Genomic DNA, 24,141 nt, shown 5'->3' with positions numbered 1-24,141 from the left:
AAATTTGCTCAGCTAATACAATAGCCTTGTACTTTTGGACAGAAACGCCTGTGGTTAACCTCTGTGGGCTGCATTCTGCAGTRAAATGAAGGGTGGTAGGAATTAAACAATGGGTGTGACTACCACAAGATGGGTGTTAGTGGGAAAAGTGGTGTAACATCCACTTAGCATTCCAGAGATGTGAAATATAATTATGATTTAAATGCCAAAGATGTAAGTTGCAAGATGAGTAACTACAAGGACATGAAAGCCTCCCTTATCTTCCTTTCTAGCCCACTCAGAATCATTTTGCACACCCACAAAACTAATACAAGTAGTGTCACTTGATGAAATTACACCTGATACATGACTTGTACCATCACTTACATTTCTGTCAGTGTGGGCTCTGTTTATACCAAAGGAAAAATTCCAATCTTACAACGCTTGAAGGTGGAAGTAATTTTGCCCTCAGTGGAATTACTCCCTATGTATACTCCCACTCAGATCAGAATCTGAGCCAGGCTTTGAATTTGTTTTATTTGCTCTCAGCCTTTCCTGTCACAGACAGAGGTTCTCGATCTGTAACAGGCTCCTTCTCCCTTCATTGATGTATCTTTGCAGAAATGGCTTCTGAGCAGATGTGTAGAGTTTGGAATTGTTGACTGAATGAGCCCTGGGAGCAGCTGAGTATACGTGAATAGCTGCTAAATGTCTTTTATATCAAGGTGGGAAGGAGAGCAGGAATTAAAAACTGCAGCCCATTCCTGCTGAGGGGCCACCCAGCTCTGTAGCAATTCCAGCACACAGAAGTTAAAGAACAAAAGAGTAAGGTGTAGGTGAAGGAGTGGAAGTAACTAGTGGGGAAAATAACTGTTGGTTCTAAACTTTTCAATGAAACCTTTATAAACAGATTCTTGGTATGTTTAAAATGCAAGTGCAGCAGGTGTAGCCAGCTGTGAACAAAGGGCATGTGCTGTCCCCAGTTGTCACTTAGGAAATTGTCTGATGCATAGATCAGAATTGAAGCCTGTATTTTAAACATTTTTGCCCCTGGCATTATTCCTCTTACTTTCTTTATGGATTACATGTCCCTGACACTTGCTCCTCATTGCTTGCACAGCAAGGTACCTGTAACAGCTGCAGTGCCCCTAAAGCACCAGGCATTGTTTCTGTTCATTAAATCCATGTAAAAATGTTATCCAGAAGTGGATTTGTCTGAGGGATATTTGTGGTCTGTCATGARATGGTGTAACCACTTATATGAGAAGAATATACTCATATACATGAAACAAAAATAACATTTCATTAATTCTTCTGACAAATAGTCYTATCACACCTGGAGGCTGATTCAGTGGGCTGAGCAGATACACAGCTCTCTGAAAATCAAGACATTCAGGATTTTCCTAAACTCACAGTTAGTCTGCCTCTCCTGAGTGCTTAGATAAAAAGCTTTCATCACCTTTTCATCACTCCAAACTGCAGCTGAATTGTTACTGTGTGCTGTCATGGTATCACACACAAGCCCCTGGAGCCTGTACAAGTTTTCAGCAATGTTGTGGTGTTTTTATCATGTATTTCACTCACAGATTTGCAAAGATAGGCTCAGCAYTGGTACCACAGTGTCTCAGGAAGGGGGACAGTAGAGTTTCGGTGACTTGCCCAAGATGTGTTGCAAAACATCAGTGAAACAGAACCCAGGCACTCTTGTACCAGGCTTGATTCAGCAAAGCACTAAACCAAGTGCTCAACTTTGAGCAAGAGCTCAAGCTGTTTGAATGGAGACAGATTTAAGTATCCACATAAATATTTTGCTGGACTGAGTCTTCAGCTTTCAGCAGTTAATTATTGTTTACAGCTATTTCAGGGTTTTTCATATAGCTTAGGGTATCTTTGGATGGTGGAAATACTTTTAAGCTAATTTAATGGTGTGAAAAAATGTCCTGCTTGCTGACCTTTTGGCAACTGAAATGTTSATGCATATGCTGGGGGTTTGTTCTTGTCTTTTCAGATGACACCAGCAACTCGACAAAAAGTTCTTGGCCTTTACCGCAAGATTTTGCAAATAGCCAAAACCTGGCAGTCAGCATCAGGACAGCTGGAGGAAACCATCAAAGAGAAAGAGTACATTAGAAACGAAGCCAGAACATTATTCCGGAAAAACAAAAACGTGAGTGTCCTTCCAGTGTTCCATTTCCAAATGACTCCTCTTGCTTTGTGTACTCTCTGCTTGGATGCTAAGGAAGGAATATAAGGCTCGAGTTCCCAAAATTTCATTCACTTTAAATGGTGTTATTTGGGTTACAGTTGAAATGTTGTCCTTGAAAAAACTCAAACCATTTCAGCTCTTCRTTAACTCCTGTAGAATTCTAAAAGGTTCTTTTTTTCAGTACAAAAGTGCCAAGAAAAAATTAAATTCCAAAGATACTGCTTGTGTAATTGAGGCAGCTTTTGATCTTTACAAAGTTAGCTAAGTGTATCATTACCCTGCAATGGCAAACAGAGCTCAGCAGCTTCTTTTTTTCTTTTCAAAGCAGCAATTATTGGCACTTCTTTTAAAAGAAGCACTTTAACTTATTTCTTAAGGAAGAAATTTCAAACYCTGGTAATCAAAGGCCCTTCTTGTAATTCAAGATCACAACACTTATTTATATCCCATATTGGTCTGGGACTAAACTGAAGTAATGCAAAATCAAAAAAATGAATTGAAGTCATAATTCACAGCACATTTCTGACTTCAAAGGGAATTTCTGGGTAGGATGATAACAGAATGTACACCAAGGAGTGTCTTTTCTTTCTCCTCTGGTGACCTTGCAGAGTGACAAATGCCTGAGTGTGGTTTTTTCATAGATGTAGCAGTAGTTTACACGTGTATTGTTTTTTTACCTGTTTGGGTAAAAAACTCCTTGTTTAGTCTCAGTCCTGACAGTCTCTGAGCCTTCAAGCCTCTCGGCACCATCAAGCCCAGAACTRTTGAGTCAAAAAAATTACCAACCTCACCTTTTATGGATGTGAGAAATACAACCATTGTATCCTTGGGATTGCCAAAATAAGCTACGAAAAGCCACGTGATGTGCTTTCATTTACACYTGAGCTTCCAATTGCTAATTACTGTACTGAYAGAAARCTTGTGTCATCACAGGTAACAGATSCAAARCTGATTAAGCAGTGCATAGAAGAATGTGAGGCAAGAATAGAAATTGGACTTCACTACAACATCCCTTACCCAAGACCTGTGAGTATAAATCACAAAGTSTTCACTGATGCCCACTGAGCTTTCCCTGTACAACAAACCATCAGTTTCTATCATTTTCAGATTTTCAAAATCCCAAAGGATCTGCTCTCTCAGACAAACTGGATGATTATTATTTTTCAGGTTCTAGAAATCTCTACTTTAGGTAGTGCTTTTACTACTATTTGCACCTAAACACCCATCTYACAGGATGACAGCCTCAGCCACAGTAACACCTGACTGCTCCCACCTACATTTTGCAGTCATTTGGGAGGGTTACAGCTGCATGATTCCCAGTCATTCTTAGGAAATATAAAGGGTTTGTCAATCAAAGGAAGAGTCTGTCACCTATTGCTCCTTCTGCTTATGGAGTCWATGACATTGATTGTGCATTTCAATGTGCCATGTATATAATCATGACACTAAGGAGGCAGGCTTTCAATTCATACAGTTTGGGGTTATTTTGTGACTTTTAAGTAGGTATGAATAAATCACAGTGATTCAAGACATCCACTCAAGAATTTTTAGGGTTTCTAGTTCTTACTGTTCTGGAACATTGTCAGCAATCCTATTTCAAGTAGTGCAGTCTGATAYCAAACTGCAGAACAAAGTTACTATGGCCTAGCATATATTGGATTTTACTAAGGCCTAAACTATGTAGAACTTTAATAAACACAACAATTGGGGTCTGAAAGTTACACCACTGATCACTCCTCACAGTGCTCCTCCTAGCAATCTAAGAACCTAGAGTTGTCTTCTCCAAGAGGAGTTATTTAAAAGAAATTATTTAAAACTCAGTGACACTTAGTCTGTATAAATGCTGCCTTTTTCTTCCCAAATTGCACCTAACTGGTGGGATTTTCTTTTCCAGATCCATCTGCCTCCTATGGGCCTTGCCCATAAACAGGGCCGTACATTGCGACAGCAGGAAAAGTTAAGGAAGATTTCTAAGCCAATATATTTGAAATCCCATGATGAAGTTTCATAACCCACCATTTAAGCTGTGATGTGTAATCACACCCTTGAAGCTGTGAACTGCAACCCAGGTGATTTGTGTGCACAACTGTGAATGGTGTGGTCACTTGTTCACACATTTCCTGAGGCCAAAAACCCAACTGATCCATTGTGTATGACAGATACAGTTGGGGCAGTATTTATTACATTTCAACCACTGCCTTGGCAATAAAAGCACCACTTTTTAAGGAGTGAGGTGTGATACAGAGATGACTTTGCCATCAGGACAAACAGGGGTGATACAGAGATGACTTTGCCATCAGGACAAACTCAGCAGCCGGATTTCAGAGTGTTCATCTGTAGGGTTCTGTGGTGTTTTGGGATGCTGTGTGCTCAGCTGTGACTGCAGACAGCCTCGTGKAAGGTCAGCCACAATCAGGGGAGAGTCAAGCAGAGTTCCTGAGCCCTTCTGGGTGCCAGTGACAATCCAGTCACTGCATCATGTGGCTGCTCCCCTTCCTCTCTGCTCCTGCTCAGCCTGCCATCCCTGCAGGAGACTTCCAGTGCCCTTCTGGTGCAGTTTTGGTTCTCACCTGACAGTAGCAAAGGGACAGCAGAGGTGCCACTACTCCTTTTTCCTTTTGCAAACTGCAGAGGTGTGGCCTACAGCCTCTATGTCAGCTTTTTCCCCCTTCCTTTGGACAGGGTGTGGAGTGAAATGCAAAGTTTGGAATGCCATTTCACAACTGTGAGTAAAACATTCCAGTGTTGGGATCCTCAGGTTCCCATGTATGGACTGGCTGAAACTCTCCCTTCAGGGTATCACTATGGGAACAAGCTTAGGATGCTTTGGTGTCCTCACTGTGATTTTTCACATGGTCAGCTTTTCAGCATGATCAGCACTCTGGCTTTCTCAACAATTATTTTCATTTTAGTGCTAAGTTTGAACTCTTATCTTGTGGACAGAACCCCAACTTTAGTAAAAGAAAGTACGTACAAGTCTCCTGAGTTTGAGAAGTATTTTTATTTCACAGGTGCCTAAGAATGGAAGTAAAATGGAATTAATTTTCCTTTCTTGGCTCCCAGTTGTTTTGGCTCCTTTGCAGCTCTCTGACTTTAGCAGGCTGTTGACATTTTCTCCTCAGGGAAGGAGAAATCCTTCAGGCTGGAAGTAGCAGTGAGAGCCCAGCTTGGACAAGAGTGACACTAGGCACAGTCCACAGCACTGTAAGGACAACCTATTCCAGCCTGACATTAATAGTGGCAAAAAAAAGCAAATTTGAAACAAGCACATCTGTATGAATTCCTTTTAATGTGGGAAAAACCAATGAAATCTGAGCTCACCAAATCATTCCAAACTCTCCAAACTCTAATAAACAATGACAAAGAAATATTCTTGTCTCCCTGAAAAGAGAGTTAGAACTTACTTAAAAGTAAGTGCAGAACAGACTGACAGTCCCTCCCCCAAGAATGCATTTGTAAGGCTGAAAAAGAACAAGTGGATGAGAAAGTACAAGAAAACAATGAGAGTGAATCAGCATGACAGGTACTGGCTGGCCCAATTTCTCACTACCCTTTATGGCTCCAGTCCACAAAGGTCTCTCTTCCCATATAATTATTTCCTGGGAATGCCTCATGTGGGAATKAACAGGTAAAATGCCATTGTTCTGTCAGTGGAAGGCCTAAACTATGTAGAACTTTGCAAATTTGCTGCTCCTTGGAAAACACAAAACTGTTTAGCCTAGGAAAAGGGGGGTTGCATAAAAAGAAAAGTTACCATGATTGCACGCACTGCTTAATTCTTCACTGAAAGAAGTGTAAATACAATTCCTATCCCAATTCTGACACACCAGTGTTGGGATGCATCAACTGAGCCCAACCAAAATGTGCAGAGGCAAGGGGTTTAAATGGAAGCTTAAACTYATTCTTTGTCATTAAACTCTCATTTGAATCTCTGGAATTGCTGCAGTTCATGTGAGTAATGGAGGCACTGCTGCTCTGACACATCAGGTGAACAAACAGCCATGGAAATGAGCAGTCTRAATTTACTGTCTGTGGTACAGTCACAACTCTTCCCTAAGCACATACTGTAAGAAGTAAATTATTTCAAAAGAACAGCCCTAAAATTACAGAAGATTTACACAAATTGAATAACAATAGGAGTTTTAGTTTACTTCYGAAGAAAAATGAAAAAGAAGCTGTTTTAAAAATGTTCACGTAACTCAAATGAGCATGTACTTGCTTAACTGAGAAACCAGCAACTAACAGCAAATAATTACATTATTTGAGATGCCTTAAAATGATAGACAACCTAATAATTCTTCAAAGTGTTTGAAAAACTATTCACTGGCGCTTCATCCTCATTACTTTCCATCACCAAAGACTGAAATTTGTTAAAAACTTCAGGCTGAGGTTCAGTTAAAGGAAGGATCAGTTCTTTTTTCAAGTCTGGAGAGCAAAACCTTTCTTTCAGAGCTTAAGTTGAAGTTGATCTGGAAAGGAGAATCTGCTTTAACTAGAGTCCTTTGGTTTTGGAGGTCAGACTGGCAAACGAGCATTTTGAGGGAGTTTCATAAAAAATTCATCTGCACTCAGTGCAGTGGGCAGGCAGAATCTCAACTGGTACTCCTGTATGAGATGCCAAGGCACATAGAACTTATGTCAAGAAATATCCCACTGATTGCACAAGATGTCATCCCTACCCATTCATTTCACTTGCAAAAACAGTTGTCCTAAAATGCCTCTGCATTCTGCAGAATTTGTAATGCACAGGATTCAGGCAGTCAGTGCACACTCTGTCCTGTACCCACTGAACCTTCCCTAACTCCCCTTCCAGTAAATACTGTCATCTTCCTATTTATCACCCTAGAAAGGAGATGCTTTAGAATAACTTGGAAGAAAATGATGACATTCTSTTCATTTTAATTATATAAAAAGTACAAAGATCTCTCTTATGAAGTCTAAGAAAATAATTTTTTCAAGAACCAATTTTAATTAATTTATTTACAGATGTAGAGAAACGTGATTCCCTTCTTAAAAATTGTTTGGGTGAGTGTGCTGTCACATCCATAAACAAGTTTTATTTTGGTATAGGTGCCAAATATCATTTAGTYTAATTTGTTAAGAGTAGTTTCTTCCTCTAATTTGCAACAGCTGCACATCTCAGTCCCTTTTATTAAAGCAAAGATCCAGGAGGTGTCCTGGCCCTCCTGACTGTACCATGATGCACTGAACACTGGTGATAACTGTGGCACTGAAGTGTTCCTTCCTGCACAGCAGCACTGCCAGCACACCCCACACTCCTGCCTCACCTGCACCATTCTTTATTTTATCAGGATCTGGATAAAAAACACTGGTTAATAGAACAACAAAGAATGCTGCTTTCACCTAAGCACAGCACAAGAATTGTGTCCTGTAAGGAGCTGCAGCAGCATCCCCTCAGTGCTTGTGGCAGCATTCTGGGAATTGCCAAAYGATGGCTGAATCTCTGACTTTGTGAGGCCTCCAGCAAGTCATTAAAATGCTGCAATTTGGGCAATGAAACAAGAACACAAGACCCCCAATTAGTGGATGACTACGTAGTGCGTGTTTTTTTAAATGTTTGCCTTGATCTTTGTGCCTCTCTTGTGCTGTGTACACAACAAATCTAATGATGCATCTTGAGTGCCTCCTTGGCAKGCTCTGGGGATTAGTTAATGACTGCACAGCTCTTTGAAGATGTTCAGGCTATTTTATTTTTAATTAATGTTTGCAAGCTACTTTGGGCTTCKCTGATGAAAGGCCTTAAACAAGTACAAAATTTCAGGCAGTTATGAGTTCAACAGGCAAGAGAGCAAGAAGAGGAAGTGTGTTGGGTTTACTTGGGGTAGAGGCCATTCTCCTCACAGTGGCTGGTAAGGGATTTTTGATTCTGTTTTGGGTTGTGTTAAATAAAGAGATGTTAATAATAAATAAAGAGATGTTAATAATAAATAAAGAGATGTTTTTGTTATTGCTGAGCAGGGATTGCACAGAGCCAAGGCCTTCTCTGATTTTTGTACTGCCAGGCTGGGGGAAGCTGGGGAGACACAGCCAGGACAGGGGACCCCAGCAGAGCAAAGGGACATTGCAGCCCCTGGGACATGATCAGTGTGAAAAGGGGGGAAAGGAGGAGGAAGAGGGGGACATTGGAGTGATGGTGTTTGTGTTCCCAAATCACCATGATGTGTGATGGGCCCCTGGGAATGGCTGAACACCTGCCTGCCCATGGCAAACAGGGAATTAATTGCTTTGTTTTGTTTGTGTGCGTGGCTTTTGCTTTCCCTGTTAAACTGTCTTTATCTCAGCCAGGAGCTACTGGAGAGTGAGTGAGTGAGTGAGTGAGTGAGTGAGTGAGTGAGTGAGTGAGTGAGTGAGTGTGTGAGTGTGTGAGTGTCTGTGTGGGGCTGTAAATGGAGGAAGAAAACAGCTCCATGTACCAGGTACCTGAAGATGTAGCTAATAATACTGAAAAACAAAAAGTGACAAAATGACAGCACAAACATACTGTTCTGAGAACAGGCAGGCTCCCAACACATGTGCTAGAATTTCCATGGAAATTCTGACACACATCATCAAGGAATGGCTATGGTTTTATGATAGAGCTCTGGTAGTTCATTCTACCTGAGGACTGAAGGGTTGGTTTCAAATGTTGACAACAGAATATTCTCATCTCCTCCCTCCTCATCCTGCACACTCCTGGGACACTGAAGTGGTAAACAAATCCACCATCTTATTTGCAAGATTTGTGAAGTAGATTCCCATTCAAATCAGCATCAAACCTCTTTAGGCCCCATTTCATAAAAAGAACAACATGCAGCCATGGAGGGGTAAAGCAGATCTTTAGAGTTTCAGCCCTGCCCTGTCAGTCGTCCAGCTGGCACAGGGCTGCCACGCCTCGGTTGATCCAGTGCTTCTGGGGTTTGTCTGAAGGGAGCTCAATCGACAGCACGTAGTTGGTKGAGTGCCCAGTGGTGGATAAAACACCTCTTCTTTCACTTGTCTTGTACACAGGGCATGAATAGATGTTCAGATGAAGGAATTTGGAACTTTCTCCAGGTTTCAGCCATATTATGGGCAAAGGATCGTAAAGGATTTTTGGTAGTGATTCTCCAATTACTGAGGATTCTCTATCCCATCGTGCACCTTCCAAAAAAAGACCTTTCACATAAGCCCCATCTTCTGGCATTTTCTCCATTGTGTCCTCCTGTTTCATCACCTAGAATGATTAAACCATTGCTTGATTTTATTTTTATTAGAGTATACTAAATTCTGTGACAGTCTGAAATTGCTCCTTTAAATAAAATACCCTTTCATCTGAAAACTCTATTTCTTGCTGCCCCAGAATATGTTTGAAGTTGTTCAAGAAAAAACAAAGTTCTTCTGCATTTTTCTTACCTCAAATTCAAATCCAATGTGGTCGATKGGGATGGTGTATTTTCTGGCAAAGTTTTGTAAAACACCAGTCAGAAAAGACTGAGTGAAGAARAATCCTGAGAGCCAAAAGACTGTGGGTGACCCATTGTCAACCCAATCCTGAATATGGAGAGAAAAAACAAAAGTAAAAAACCCAACATATTTGTGGCTTCACTGTGCCAATTCCCCAGAAAAGGGATGTCTTTCCAGATACACTCAAACAGCACAATGAGATCTAAACCTTCCATCACTTCTGTTTTTCAGAGACAATGACAAAAGTCAGTTCTTTAGGATGACAACAAAAGTAATCACTCATTCTGAAACAACCAGAACTCAGTGCTACTGAGAARGTTTTCAGAAAGCAGCATAAGCATGTTTTGTAAAGTCTAGATAGTGGCCCCCAAAAACAAGAAAAGTGATTGAATTTGGACACTTTTATCAAAATACTCTCTTTTACTGGCTTCAGTCAATCTTCTACTTGAAAAAAGGCCCATTTTTTTTTACATTCTTCACTGATCACTGTCTCTTCATTGATCACTGTGAGGGCACTCACTACACATGAAATCCTTGCAWTGGAAATCATTCCTGTACAAAAATGCCAGACAAGGAGACCTTGGGCCTTGTCACACAGTGCAGCAGGAAAAAGCAAAACAAGGGCACAATGTGCTCACACTGTGGGAAGTTATCTGGATCAAAAGAAGTCCAAACAATGCTCTGATCAGCAAACAGGGAACTCTGSCACTCACACAAATCTCTCAGACACTTTTCTGGCTTTCTCCTCTCCTGATTTGTCTGGGGTTTCACTACATCTCAGTACCTCACTATTTAAGGTACACCCAAAGTTTTAAGTAGTTTCGAGAGTGCAAAGAGTGCAAGGGAAATAATGGRATGGTGAGTTAAAAATCAAAGCAGTGTCACATTTTGTTAAACCTGAAAGAATTCCAAACAACCTGGAAGAATTCCAAACGACAGAGGAGATCGGACACGTAACTTCCCAGAGGCTTCAGGGATGGGTAGGATTTGGCAGCCCACATGGATGGCACTTTTCCCATGAGCATGCTGTTGAAAACATCTTCAAGCTCAGAAGACATCAACACTTGGCCTTTAATGGCCTTGCCTATATTGATGAGGCTGCTCCGAACAACTTCAGTCARCCTTCAGAGAAAACAAAGGAATTGTCATTATTTACTTCTTATTACCTGGCTAAAAACCCCTCAGTACACCTTGAAGGAAGAGCTGGTAAAGGTGGTAAATGTCCTGTCAGAAATTCCTTATCTCACCTGTAGTTATTAAAACTCTTACTTAATTTAGAAAAGCAAACAAATTAAAAACACACAGAAATAAAGACAGTGAACACTTTCACTCTAGACAAGGGAAATCAAGGGACCAGAGCTTTAAATCTTGTAGCACTAATTGTCATAGTGTGCTGTGAATGCTGGGCCTGGGCATCAAAGACTAAAGTAGGCAGCTCTACCCCTAYAACAAACTCAAACCTGATCTAAGTTCACACTCCAGGAATACAGGTACTATTGCTTTATTCAGGTACTCAGCTACAGGTTTCAAGTCTTTCTAAGATATTCATCCAAAGCAGAATCTAACATGTTAAGAAAAACGCATTGTAAAAGGCTTGTTTAAGGCCTGTGAGCAGCTAGCACTAATGAACAGAGGCATATTTCAGTGTAAAAAGTACTACACAAAACCCTGAGCCATACCTGTTGAATCGAATGAGTTCTTGCCTAAGCACTGTATTCATGGACTCTTCATAAAGCACTGGATATGCCTTCATCACCTCTTCCATGTCAAAGCTGTTTGGTAGCTTGGACAGGATGTCCTGTGCCAACTCGTCAACAACTTCCTGAAGTCACAAGTTTGCAGTGAATAACAAAYATTCCTTTTCCCCCCTATTTTTATWGAATAAATTCCCAAAACACTGTAKATTTGATTTTAATTTTTTTATAACCACGTAGGTATTTTACTCCATTTTCCTAAAGATATAGTGCATGCTCTTACTCACTTAGGGCATCATTCTGTCTGTCTTTGCATGTGCCTGCTAGCTCCTTCCTTCTCAGTAATTTTAAATTTGTTAGTAATTCTGCATTCTCAATTCTGTTGAGATGCAGGTGGGGACAGTAACTATAATCTGTTTGAAAGCAAAGTGATGAAGGTATCCTCCACCTTTAAAGGTGCTGTGCCAAATCCATCTGCTTCTCTGCAGGGCCATTCACATCCCAGTGCCACAGTCATGAGATGAGAGGTGTTGGGTTTCTGTGAGATGTAGGATGTGACAGGAAAGGGCCCCTTTCCAGAGTGCAAGGTGATCTTGCTTCCCCAGTTACCTGAGGGGATTTGCCAGCTCCCCCTGCTTGTCTAGGCAAAGTCAGGAGCACTGCATCGAAAAGCTGGTTCGTCTCCTGGTTATCCTTGGTGATGTCTGCATTTTCATGAAGGCCAAACACTTCAGGGTGTGTTGTGATTGGCAAACTTCGTATGTATTCAAGGTAAGACTGGAAAACAATCAGATACCAGACCTCATGCAATGGGATATCCATAGGGGATCAGWAAACCCCCCTGGGACAGAACCTTCCCATTTACAAAGATGTGATTCCCTGTTAAACACACCCAGGAACTGACTCTCCCCAGAGATCAATATAAAAGTTCTGGTGATCAAAAACTCATGGAGGAGTTGTTATTGCCACCCTCATGCAAGTGGCAAGGGAAAGGAAARCACATGAGAAACATCAGGGAGTGCTGTGGGAGTCACAGAACGGGGTGGGATGTGATGTGTCATCCCTACAACTGTGGGGGACACAAATTGGGATTGGAGCACATCCACTGAGCACATTGAGCAGCTGCTGGAAGGAAAACACAGCATGGGAACTGAGGATACCCCTGCCATTCCTCCCCTTCCTCCTGATTGCTGCTCTCAGGGTCACAGTGGTTGCAGCAAAGTACACAAGTGCCATGTAAAGTCCTGACTCCATTGGCTTTCTAGAACTGCTCTGGAAACCTGCACAGGAATGGCTCTTTACATCCACAAATGCTGGGGTACTGGATGATCTCTACATCCCCACTGGGGCTGGTAGATACTCAGTACCAGATTCATATTTCATAATAAGAAACATTCTGGCATGGCTTTATGATCTTTGGGGGTTTGTTTTCCATTGGTTGTATTCAGCATTATCCAAGCACAGTGCAGGTAAGTTTTTTCCCAATAACTCAGAGAGAATTCACACTTGTTGCCTTCTCACCTCATATGGGCCATGTGGTGGAATGTAGTAGTCCCCTCCAGCTGCCAGCATGTACCTCTCCTGCTCGATGTCCTTGTTGTACACGATGGAGAGCAGGGACAGCAGCAGGCGCCTGTCTTTATCATCTGTCACTCTGCCTCCATAGTTACACTCCCCTGCAAAACAACAGACAAAACAACAGAAAGTCAATGAACAAAGAAAAACTGCTCTGCAATAACGTGGGACTCTAGTAAGCTGAAGCTCCAAAGCTCCAGATCCTCTGAAGTTTTTAAGTCTTATACTTCAATTGATTTAATGGAAATCAGACACTTGAATATCCATGGGCCAAATTAATGTGTCTGGATGATGGAAGGTTTAAGGAGCACTGTGAGTTGGTCTGAAAAACTGCTACTCATGTCCCATTTCCATAAAGCTAATAATAATATTAGCAAAAATCAAGAATTGACAAGGCTGACAAAGGAGGTGCCAAAAAGCAGYTTATCTCCCTGGAGAAAGAGGGCAGAACAGCCACAGCAACTGAGTTAATAACTGAGTTATTTACCCACATCAACACCTCCTGCTTCAAACCCCTGAGTATTATCACAAACTGTGCTGAAGGGCCACAGCCTCCTGTGCCAGGCTCACATTTATCAGGGAAGGTGAAACAGAGGCCATGGATGGTTTTATTTGACGTGTGAAACACAGAGCAGGAGGTTTGCTGGACCATAGAAATTGTAGCCATTTACAAGTGAAAACAGCAGTGACATCTGAGGGTTTGGGATCCACCTCCAGTGACAATCCCAGTCCAACACATCCAACCACAACCACATTGTGTGTGCAAGGCCAGTAAAGAAACCTGTGTGGAATCCAGAACTCACCATTTCATCCCTGTGCCAGCTGCAAATGGCAGCAAACCAACAAACACATGGGAGAGGATGTAAAGCTGTACCTGTCAGATAGGTCAGAGCTTCAAAGGGGATTTCTTCATATTCATTCAGAAACATCTGGATCTGCTGCATGCTGATCCTGAGGTCAGACTCGTTGAACTCGTAGGGAATATTCCAACCTGTTCAGTTCAGAAAAGACACCCAGGACAGTGGTGCACTGAATGACAGCTATAATTTCATGTAAATACTGTATAATGATTTATTTGAAAAAATGGTACTTTCTAGTCTTCTCCAGGGTAATGCTTTTAGCAGCTTCAAAAGTAGCTTTGGCTGAACAACAATCCCCACCAATAACAGCTTTTAAACTTTATGGTGTTGTGTGGAATGCAGATTGCACTCTTGTARTACTTTTACCAGATCTGCCTTTTTATAGAGAGATGCCAGCAATGCATTTCAAAACCACAAAACCTTTTTTTTTTTTAACAAAGAGCAAATTAATCTAAAACTTACCCAGTGGGCCAAAGTTTCTCCTTTCCTGCACAACAGCATGAAAAAAGCAAAGGCCAAAAAGCAGTTTTTGCCACATTTTTGGCTTTTGGCAGCTCCTGAAGAACACGGGGTCGGAGATGGGATCGTTCAGGTATGAACGAAGGAGGTTCACTCTCACACCCTTGGGAGGCTCATTGGTCATTTTGATGCCATTCTGCAGGATACTCACAGGAAATTTATCTGATGGGTAACTCGTTAACCACAACCTAAAAAGACATTTGAAAAGCACACTATTAAGAAATCATATGGCAATAGTAGTAATAATAATAACAACAATAAAATCAATAATATAACCTTGCATATTGATCTATAGAAAACTAAGTTTTACTACTTGCTTAACTATAAAGGTAACATTTAAATTTGTTCTAAAATGCAGGCATGAAGTAGATTATATTGGACAGGTAGAAAAGATGACATCTTAATAATGGATCTCTATWTTATCACTGCACATAAATTATATGAATGTCATACTCGGGCATTCATATAAAAGCAGTTTCATTTCTTTGTATGAGTGTCTTCAGCAAACAAGAAACACCCATTAAAAATGCAAAACACCAAAACTCCCACCTGAAATTGTCATTGGTATTCTCAGGCACTATCACYTCCTCACAGATTTTTTCCAAGGCAGGCATCCAGCTGGTTGCAAGGTGGCAGTTTTGCAGCACCACCCAGGTTCCATCAGTAATTGCCTGGTAAATCATTTTTTCTGCTATTGGGCCCTGGCCCTGGCCAAGCGAAACCGTTTGAATGCTTGTGCTTCCCATGTTCACATCATCAGCAAATTTCAGCAGACCTGGGATGGCAAATTTAATACAGGCAGAGACAAAGTGTATTAGAAATAGAATGTCATTTTATATTACACATTTATATTTGTCATTTTTATAATGTAATTGAAGGGAGAAAAGCCAACAAATATTTTACCCAATTAAAAAAAAAAAAACCAACCAAAACCACCTCAACAACCCAGAAGTATCACGTGCTGTGTCACCACTGTGACTCTGAGGTACATAACAAAATTCAGGGATATAAAGAATTAATAGAAAAAACCCCAACCCAAAACCTGTCCTGGTTAAATGGCTGTCCTCTCCTTTGGCCCAAGTGTTCCATTCCAGGCTGACTCTCTGCTCAATGGGTACCATTGTTTATGGGGTTGAGCTGCAAATTGGGTATTTAGATCTGGCTAAAAATAGACCTCCAGTTTTGCYATCAAAATCAGTACTTTCTGGAAATACATCCTTATGGTATGGCTCCRTGTCACAATTCTTTTGGCAGAAAACCAGATTTAAAAATAATCTGGGTGGTGATACTTCAAAGGACATTTTACAAATRTGTTTTTAAGTGTGGCCTATACACCATTCAATTAGTAATTGAGGGAGGAAACTTTCTGGAGGAGGGGTTGCAATAAAGACTGGGACAAACCTCTGACACCCACTGAAAGAATTGTAATGCAAGTATAAATTATAAACTGGTCTGGATGCTACAATCTGTTCAATGCCCAAATTGCTCCTCAGAGACCGAGACACTTCATCACCATTACTTTCATTCCACCCTCCAACAATTTTACTGTCATTGTTTATATATGGCCAGATGCCAATGTTTGATATTCCATCTGTATTCTGCTGTATTGTACTTTCAAGACACTTTAAAGATCAGATGAGGGGGCCCACACTATTAACAGTTTARTCAGACTCAGTGACATTTAAGCAGCTAAAAAAAGATCTTTTTAACAGCAATCTCACCTGCCATAGGATCAGCACCCGGTGACAATATAAAAATCAAAGGGGCACAGCAGTTTGAGTCACTGTAACTTCTCCCAAGATCAAACGTGGGTGGTTCAATGAAGGTTCTCCCCATGTTGTCCACAATGAAGATCTGCACGGCGGGGATGATTTTGTCGGGGCGCAGACACCGCAGGATCACCATGCGATCCAAGCCCGTCAGGGCGCCCCAGGAATCGGGGAACTCCTCCTCGTGGGGTCTCACCGAGTCATAGATGGGCTTCCACTTGCASGAATTGTCTCTCACGTGTTCCATCAGCCCCTGCAGGTTTGTCAGGCTCGATGCCCKCACGATTTCAGCCCATGATTTGTTAGAGAGCCAGTCTGGAGCAGGATTGGGGTGAGGATTGTCCAAAGCCACCCCTCCTGTCAGCAGGAAACGCCAAACGGCGTCGTCAATCTGCCCTTTGCCCTTCATGATGCCCACGGTCAGGAGGAAGGAGAAGAGCAGCTTGTCCTTCTCAAACAATGAACGACACACATTGTTGTAGATGCTCACTGTGAAATGCTCTGTTATGTTGGTAATTCTCTGCTCCAGACGTCCACTCTTTTTGCTTTTAGCAATAGATTGAACGTACARGTTAATGAACCAAATCAAGGAATACTGGTACATGGGTTCAATGTTTGCCAGATCAGAGATGCAGAAGAACACAACAGAGGAATGAACAGCAACTGGCTTATATCCCATTCGAGTGGAATCTATTTCCTGCTCAGTTACAGAGGCAATTTTTTGCTTTTCAGAAATTTCTGCAGATAATTCTTTGGATGAAGACAAAATATTAATTGCTGTTTCATCCTCTAAGATGTTTCCTTCTGAATGGGAAAGGACCTCCAGGATTTTATCTTCTATTTCCTTTAGTTGTTTCTTATTGGCTGCACTTTCTACAATGAGTTGGTTTTTCTTTTCTTCYAGCTCAGGCTTTTCCTTGGCAGCTACAATTCCAAGAAGCTGGTCCTGGAGACCCAAAGGTGTAATCATGAAATTGAGKAGACAAACTTTCACAGCCACTTCAGGGTAATAATGAGGATTTCTTAAGTGGGTTGTCATGTAAAACCTGAAGTCTCTTGAATAYTCAAGTATATTTTCCCCTAATTTCATGTATTCCACTCCTTGTTGTTTRAATGTTTGCTTTAATAAAATGGGTTCTAAGAAAGCATCTAACTCTTCACCAATATTTTCTAGCAAGACTGGAGTTCCAAGCTGAAGAGCACTTTCTAATGTCCTCACATAATGTGTGTCAGATAATTTGATAACTGACAGCCTGTTRGATTTCTCCATATTTTTTATCCACTTGTTAGCTTGCCTTTGAGGATCGATCATTAAAGCCCATCTTCTTGAGTTAGAAACAATTATACCATTGTCAATGGAGAAAGAATCAACTGGCAAGCCAGCAATCTGCCACGCTCGGATTTTGACTGGGTCCCCTAAGGTGTTACTGAGGCTGAAATCACTGGAGCAGGGAATGTTCTTTTCCTTGCACAGGCTGTGCCACTGCTGTTGACACTGCAGGCGATAATCCACAGTAAAGGCTCCCAAATAAGCCACAGTTCCTGATGACAACAACACATCCCCCACCAGGTCAATGTACTGGAATCCCAGCACCCGTGCAGCCTCAGTCCACCTCTCCTTCTCTCCACCCAGCCCRCTGATCAGCTGCTCAGCTCTCACCAGCTTTTGCGAGCAGCGCTCAATGTTATTTTCTAAATCTCTCTTCCTCTCATTCATTTGGTCAAACTCATCTTTCARAGCCTGAAGGCGATCCATCACCTCTTTGAGTGCTGCTTGTTTGACTCTCAGCTTCTGCATTTGCACATCCAGGATTCCCTCAGCCTCCTGCAGGCGCTCGCGTTTCGGGGCCACCACTTTGGTGACGCGGTCGTACACCTCCATGGCCCTCACCCACTTGCACAGCCCTTCACAGGCAGAGGAGACGTTTTTCACCACCTCTGGCTGGAAATCTGGATGGTTCATAAACTTCTCTCTRATTCTCTTCATTATAGGAGGAGGAATTTTATCCTTGTCGTATGACTTCAATCTGTCAAGGAACTTAATATCTGAAAGGAGCTTTTTAGCTGGSCCCCAGAAGTCTTCCACCATTTTACCTATATTGCAAATAAGAATAAAATCAGGCTTAATACATGCATGTTCAAACTGAAAAAAATACTTCAAAACATAGTATGAAGAATTAACATCAATGACATTGCAACGGAATTAGTTATGCAAATAATTTGGGAAAATCATGACTTAAAGGAATTCAGATAGAACCTTCAGCATCACTAACCAGTGTCATCTTTATTAATTGCATATTAATTCTAAATCAACCAAGCACATTAAGGGAAACAAATTACTATAGCCTTCCTTAGCATCCTCTGTTAGATAAATCAGTAACACTGGAAGTATTCCTTCTGAATCTAGATAAGGTCATTTCAGATGAAAGGCATTTATATAATTCTTATTTTTAATTATAAAGGGTTGAACTGTATAGGCCAAAGATAGAAGTGAAAGAGGTCTCTTTCACACTTCACAAATCCTGTGCAATCCCACAATAACAACATTAAAGCACATAGAAAAAGCTTGTTAGAATAATTATCTGTGGCAGAGGTCTAACCAGAACTGCCTCTCCCAGCAGAGTGGGCAGTTTGGAAGCAGGGACTGGAGGGGGAAATAAAGGCAAAGGTGCAGAGCACAGCTCCAGCTCCCAGAGCTCCTCAGGGCCATGCTGAGCTCAAGGCTGGCTCAAAGCAAGTAGAGGAGATGACTTTGAGCTGGGTCAYATTTACAGGAGCAGGGGCACTGTGTCAGCATGGCAGGAGCAGCTCTGAAGTGCTCAGTTCTGCTCACTGCAGCACCAGGCTCTCACAGCCCCCAGCACACCTCAGCACAGCACCCACAGTCCCAGGACAGGAGGACAAGAGCTGTGTCATTACCACTGCCACTGGGGTCAGGCTTCCTCTCAGGTTTGATKGACCTCATGATGCAGATGCTCTCCATCACCAGCTTGACAGGCCCAGGAGGATTCTGCATGGATTTCACCAGGGTGATGTCAGAGGGATTCAGGGTGTCAAGAGCTGCCTCTGCTGCAGCCAGAGCTGGCAGAGCCTCGGCCAGGTCAGCTTCACATTCATCCTGTGGAGACATTGGGCAGGGGAAACCTTCCTGCAGCAGCAGCTCTGCAGCTCATCACCCTCCAGAACCTTCTCTCCTGTTAACAACCCATCAAACACACCCTTCACTGCATGGTGTTTCTTGGACAGACAACTACTTGGACAATTTGACTGCACGGTTTAAAGAGAGCAGGTTTGTAGAGAAATTAGTAACTCCATGAATGGAACTGACAGTTAAAAAAGTCAGACAAGTTTTCAAGATCAAAGTCTCTCTGGTCTGGCAATGAGAATTAAAATAAAGGTTAGATACAGCACTGATCAGGTGCAAAATGGATACTGTGTAGCTTGAATTCTTTGTCATATACTGTGATCTCAAAAATTATCCYTATTATGTATCACTGACATTTCCAACCTGTTACCAAAAAAAATATTGAGGAATCCTGAGGCTTCCTACAGGAAGTTGTACGTCACAGATGTCTGGCTGTGGCATCACCTCTAAAGTTATGCCTAACAGGACTACAAGCAGCACATGCCAAATCACCTCAGCTAACTCTAAAATAACTGTCTTTGGGCCTGAAAACCAGCATAAACTCATTATTCAATCTGCTGGAAATGAGAATATATTAGKAGAGAAATAAGAGCTATACAGCTTTTGGAACATGGACTAGAAAGGGAAGCTGTGGGACTGTGAGACTCAGTCAGACTCCAAATAGCCCAAATTCACCGTGTTTAGATGAGGAACATTCATCATCTGAATTGTGTTATTTGAGAGCTTGGCTCACCCCATTCACACACCATCACCCCATCACAGCTCCCATTTCCTTGGCACCAGCAGCTCCAGGCTCAGCCCCTGTGCCCACCTTAATCCCCTGGGCCACAGCAGCTGCATCATTGGCCTCCTTTTCATCTGCTGCCACCACTTTCTTTATTGCATCGACTTCCACTGTTTCCTTTTCAATCTTGACCATCATTTTTTCTGTYTCTGCAGAAGTTTTAATCAGTTCAGGCTGAAGGTCTGTCAGTTCTTTCTGCATCAATGCAACCTGATAAATACAACAGGAAATCAAGAAAAAATCTGTGTAAACATTGCATGCATTTCATATCTTGATCTCTTAATTAATACTATATTAATACAATCTTAAAAAGGACATTTGATCTAAAGAATKAATAGTTCTCTAGTTTATTTTTACTGAGAGCTGTTTTATTTAACTGAAAGGTATATTCATCATCTATGCAATGCACTTGCTTTTTTAAGATTCATTAATGTCAGTAATGAGAACCATATTGACTAATTCTACTTTTCAGTCACTTTCAGCTAATGAAAACCCAAATAATCCTTTATTGCACAGGTGGAAAACAAAATCCAAAAGAAACCTGTGAAGATGCAAATTCAAGCTTTTCAAGYCCCGTAAGATAACGAGTTCTCATGGTGTCCACTTCTTCCCTTTTCCTGTTCAGCAGAGTCTTGAAGGTGAGGATCAGCTCCACGTAGGAAGTTGGTGTCACGTAGTTGTGTCTGCGCAGGGTGTCGTAGTAGCTGACAGACAGATCTCTCACACTTTCTTGGAAATATTTGCACAGTGACACAACCCTAGAGAAAAATGTTCCACATCACTTCAAAAATACAATCTGTCTTTATGCCAACTATGAGAAAATTGCTCTAAGCTCATGAAGTCACACTAGGGTTAGGGAAGGCAGAAATGTATTTTCCCCTTATCAGAAATACTTTGTTCTCCTCTCAAGGACTGGCCTGATTTCAGGAACAGATATATCTGGGTAACTTTGACTGGCACTGAAATCCCAGTGTTGGCTTAGCTTTGTCCATCTATAAGGACAATCTCYTGATCAAACACACTGGGGGCATGARGGACAGGGGAACAAACATTWGTTTCTTAACAAACTCATACTCTTTTCTAACGTCATCCTTGAGCTCAATATCTTCTAAAAACTTGTTAGCAACCATYTCCAAAGCATCTGTAGGCCAGGTTTGGAACCAATCAATGGTGCAGCAATTTATCAGGGAAGGGAACATCCGTAATCGATTCCGAAATGCATCTCCAATAGGACTCATGGCTACAAAAATAAAAAAATAATTGTTACCTAAGTTTCCTTGCAGTTAGGAAGTAGAAAAACAAATAAACCTAAGAAACAACACATTGCATACACACCTAAGACAATATGCAAATTTTTCTTCACCCTTTCAATAAAGAAACTGTACATAGCAAGAGGAGTGGCTTCAATTTTCCTGTTCTCCAGCCTTGCTGCACTTTGCATTTTCTCAACAATTTCAGCCTTCTCATCTGCTGCAAAGATATTAGGCACATCACCAGTATTCAGAAGCATGTTGATGTCTTCCACAAAGGATTCATCCTTTATTTGGTTATCACAGAACAAAAAGGACACGTTGGTGTTACCAACACCTGCTTTCAGCATGACTTGTTTGATGTCATCCTTCCATTCTGTGATGCCATAGGATTTGGTGATTTCAATCTGGAARAGCTCAAAGGAATTCATGAAGGTGGCAAGCTTGGTGGCACTCTGCCTGCCACTGCCACCAACACCCACCAGCAGCAGGTGCCCATTGTCCTGTTTGAGCACCCTGCATATCCTGGAGATGTGCTCAATGGCAAACTGGAACATCACCAAGGACATTGGAGCCTTGCTCATGGTGTTGTACTCCTCCAGGTAGAATTCCATCACGTTTGTCAGCTGCTTTAAGTCTGTGATTTCATCATAAATCCTGACAGTGCTGCCAGGCTTTAAATAATCTCCAAAGAACAGAGCCCGAATATTGTCATCAGTGACAGTTCCAGAAGGTGAGAGATGGCCCAGGACCTAGGGAAAAGACAGACAAGAAGAATCAACAGGTAATTCCATCAGAAAATTATTTTCCTTAAAGTTATAATAATCTTTATCTATTAGTATTAATACTGCAGAAAGCAGTTTTTCACTGTTCTAGTTACTACCTTGGTCTGAAAAAGAATACTCTAGGTTGACATGCAGGTTTCCATGCATGCATACCTCACAGAGAAATACTGCTGTCAGTGATAGGACCAGTTCTCAAAATGCCAAATAATTGGCCCAATTTTTCCACAATAATTACCCAAATAATCATCCAAATAACTATCTTGAGTAAAAGCATAGATAAATGCTGTGCAAGACATTTATTCCATTCCAGTTGGTCCCTTGTACCAACACAGAATCCTTTAGAAATTGCAAATCATTCTGATATGAACTATTTTGAGTAAAAGTAATACTTAATGCTGAATAGAAGATCTTCCAAACTTTCTTAATTCACTGATGAAAATATTGCAAAATGTCTGCAACACTGATTTAACCTCAATGTTAAATTATTTCTGAAAATGCATTGGTATCATTCTTGGTSCCAGCACATTATCCAAAAATACCTTATTAAACTTCTGCTTGAAGTTATTTAAAGTTGTCTCTTGTACCATCTGAAAGAAAACCTTCTTGTCATCTTCATCAACTAAGCGATCGTAGAAAACTCTGTAAACCTCRTGAACCCAAAGTCTGATCAGTTTATCTCCATCCTGAAAATGTAAATAAAAAAGCATGGATAAATATAGCTCAGGCAGGATTTATTCCAAAAGCAAAGGTTAGCAMTGTCCATCTGGACCTGCTGTACCTTGCACTAAACTCAGTGGGAATCTTTCAGTCCCAGCACATGGCCCAGCACCTGCTAAATTACTGCAACCCTCAGGTTCCCATCCTGTCCCTCCTGCCAACACAAACTGGGACTCTCATGTCACAGCTTTTCTCTATTGTACCAAATCTCTCCATCCCTCCAAGATCTGGGTGTAACCCAAGCCCTGCTCAAATCTCTTCCTGCCTATGCTTTCCCTGGAATAGCTTGTAGCTGTTTTGTTCTGTTTCTGCACCAGCAACATCCCTCCAGCAGAAATAAAACCTTTAACACTCTTTTAATCTGACATTTTACTGGAAATGGATGAAAAACGTAGGAGGGTGAATCTCCTGTACATCTACCAGTATTCATTTGTACTTTGTGACAAGAGGCAAACTTGGGGTGAAATTGTTCAGTCCTGTTCATGACAAGCTGCCATTTGTGAAAAAGGAGACACTGAGTCTTTTCTCACTTTGTTTCTTTTGTGTATTTAGTTTGTAAGTTCAACAAGAGGGGACTGTCTGCCTTGATGTGCAGCCTTTAACATGAGGACCTTGCACCTCTGGGCCCAATGTAACACATGGAAAGAACATGAACAAAATGACAGCTCTGCCTTAGAGACAGACAGAAAATACAGAACAAGGTACTCAGGGACTGCTCTGATTTTAAACCCTGTAAATCTATTGTAATCATAGTTCATATATTTTGATATATTTACTTATTGATATTATAAAAATAATCTACTTTTTCCTGCTCTCTCCTAYCTGAACATAATTAACTTCAACTTACTTGCAAATGAGTGTGTGGACAGAGCAGAACTCCTTTAATAACCCTGGAAAAATCCCGTAGATTAAAGACATAGTGGGATTTGGAAGGAGTTGGGAGAAAATTATCAACTGCCAATTTATAAAGCACTGATGTCGCTTGAACCATCATCTTACCCAGCCTTAAGAAGGAAAAGAAACAGAATTTTAACTTCTGCAGATAAATCACAGGGAAAAGATGACAAAGGCACTACAGGGAATAGATCCCTCACCTCAGAAATGAAGAATCAAAGCCTTTGCTGAAGTGCCAGTCAGTAACTGCTGTAAAAATCTTGCTCAAAGTGTCATCAGTGAAAGAACAGATAGAGACAATGTTCAAGTGTCGTGTGAAGCGTCCTGTAACACACACAAAAGGATGCAGAGAGATTTAAATATTCAAATATTTTTCCATCTTTCAGCCAGGATTGACTGTAGCTACCCTAGGGCTTTTATTCATGCAATTTTTTCATTCAAAAATGTAACCTTCCTCACTGCATTATGACAGGAATTCTGGACTTGCAGGTAACATGCCTGTAAATAAATGCAGGCAGTCT

At 41.3% G+C, this 24,141-nt stretch overlaps 2 protein-coding genes across 2 annotated transcripts in view; one reads left to right on the top strand and one right to left on the bottom strand.

Moving 5' to 3' along the window:
• The first annotated feature begins 699 nt into the window (after positions 1-699).
• LYRM1 (LYR motif containing 1) lies at positions 700-5,934 on the top strand. The gene is made up of 4 exons (XM_057380781.1): positions 700-804; positions 1,988-2,161; positions 3,119-3,211; positions 4,080-5,934. Exons 2-4 carry the CDS (start codon positions 1,988-1,990, stop codon positions 4,194-4,196), a joined length of 384 nt encoding a protein of 127 aa, XP_057236764.1. The 5' UTR covers positions 700-804; the 3' UTR covers positions 4,197-5,934.
• Positions 5,935-8,566: 2,632 nt separating this feature from the next.
• The window catches only part of DNAH3 (dynein axonemal heavy chain 3), a 44,999-nt gene continuing 29,424 nt past the window's right edge, over positions 8,567-24,141 (bottom strand). The window contains exons 43-60 of the mRNA XM_057380784.1: positions 23,821-23,944; positions 23,574-23,730; positions 22,549-22,692; positions 21,310-21,976; positions 21,049-21,214; positions 20,516-20,732; positions 20,002-20,184; positions 18,965-19,163; positions 15,998-18,139; positions 14,826-15,051; positions 14,220-14,464; positions 13,772-13,888; positions 12,844-12,998; positions 11,932-12,099; positions 11,308-11,450; positions 10,546-10,750; positions 9,578-9,715; positions 8,567-9,398 (exon numbers count right to left, since the gene is read on the bottom strand). Coding sequence (XP_057236767.1) covers positions 9,045-9,398; positions 9,578-9,715; positions 10,546-10,750; positions 11,308-11,450; positions 11,932-12,099; positions 12,844-12,998; positions 13,772-13,888; positions 14,220-14,464; positions 14,826-15,051; positions 15,998-18,139; positions 18,965-19,163; positions 20,002-20,184; positions 20,516-20,732; positions 21,049-21,214; positions 21,310-21,976; positions 22,549-22,692; positions 23,574-23,730; positions 23,821-23,944 — 5,750 coding nt within the window. The 3' untranslated portion in view covers positions 8,567-9,044. The remainder of the gene's footprint in view (positions 9,399-9,577; positions 9,716-10,545; positions 10,751-11,307; positions 11,451-11,931; positions 12,100-12,843; positions 12,999-13,771; positions 13,889-14,219; positions 14,465-14,825; positions 15,052-15,997; positions 18,140-18,964; positions 19,164-20,001; positions 20,185-20,515; positions 20,733-21,048; positions 21,215-21,309; positions 21,977-22,548; positions 22,693-23,573; positions 23,731-23,820; positions 23,945-24,141) is intronic.

Source organism: Malurus melanocephalus, unplaced genomic scaffold, assembly GCF_030028575.1.
Source record: "Malurus melanocephalus ecotype Western Australia unplaced genomic scaffold, MMel_1.1 scaffold_471, whole genome shotgun sequence".
In the NCBI taxonomy this organism is placed as follows: Eukaryota; Metazoa; Chordata; class Aves; order Passeriformes; family Maluridae; genus Malurus; species Malurus melanocephalus.
This window is presented reverse-complemented; position numbering and strand designations above follow the sequence as displayed.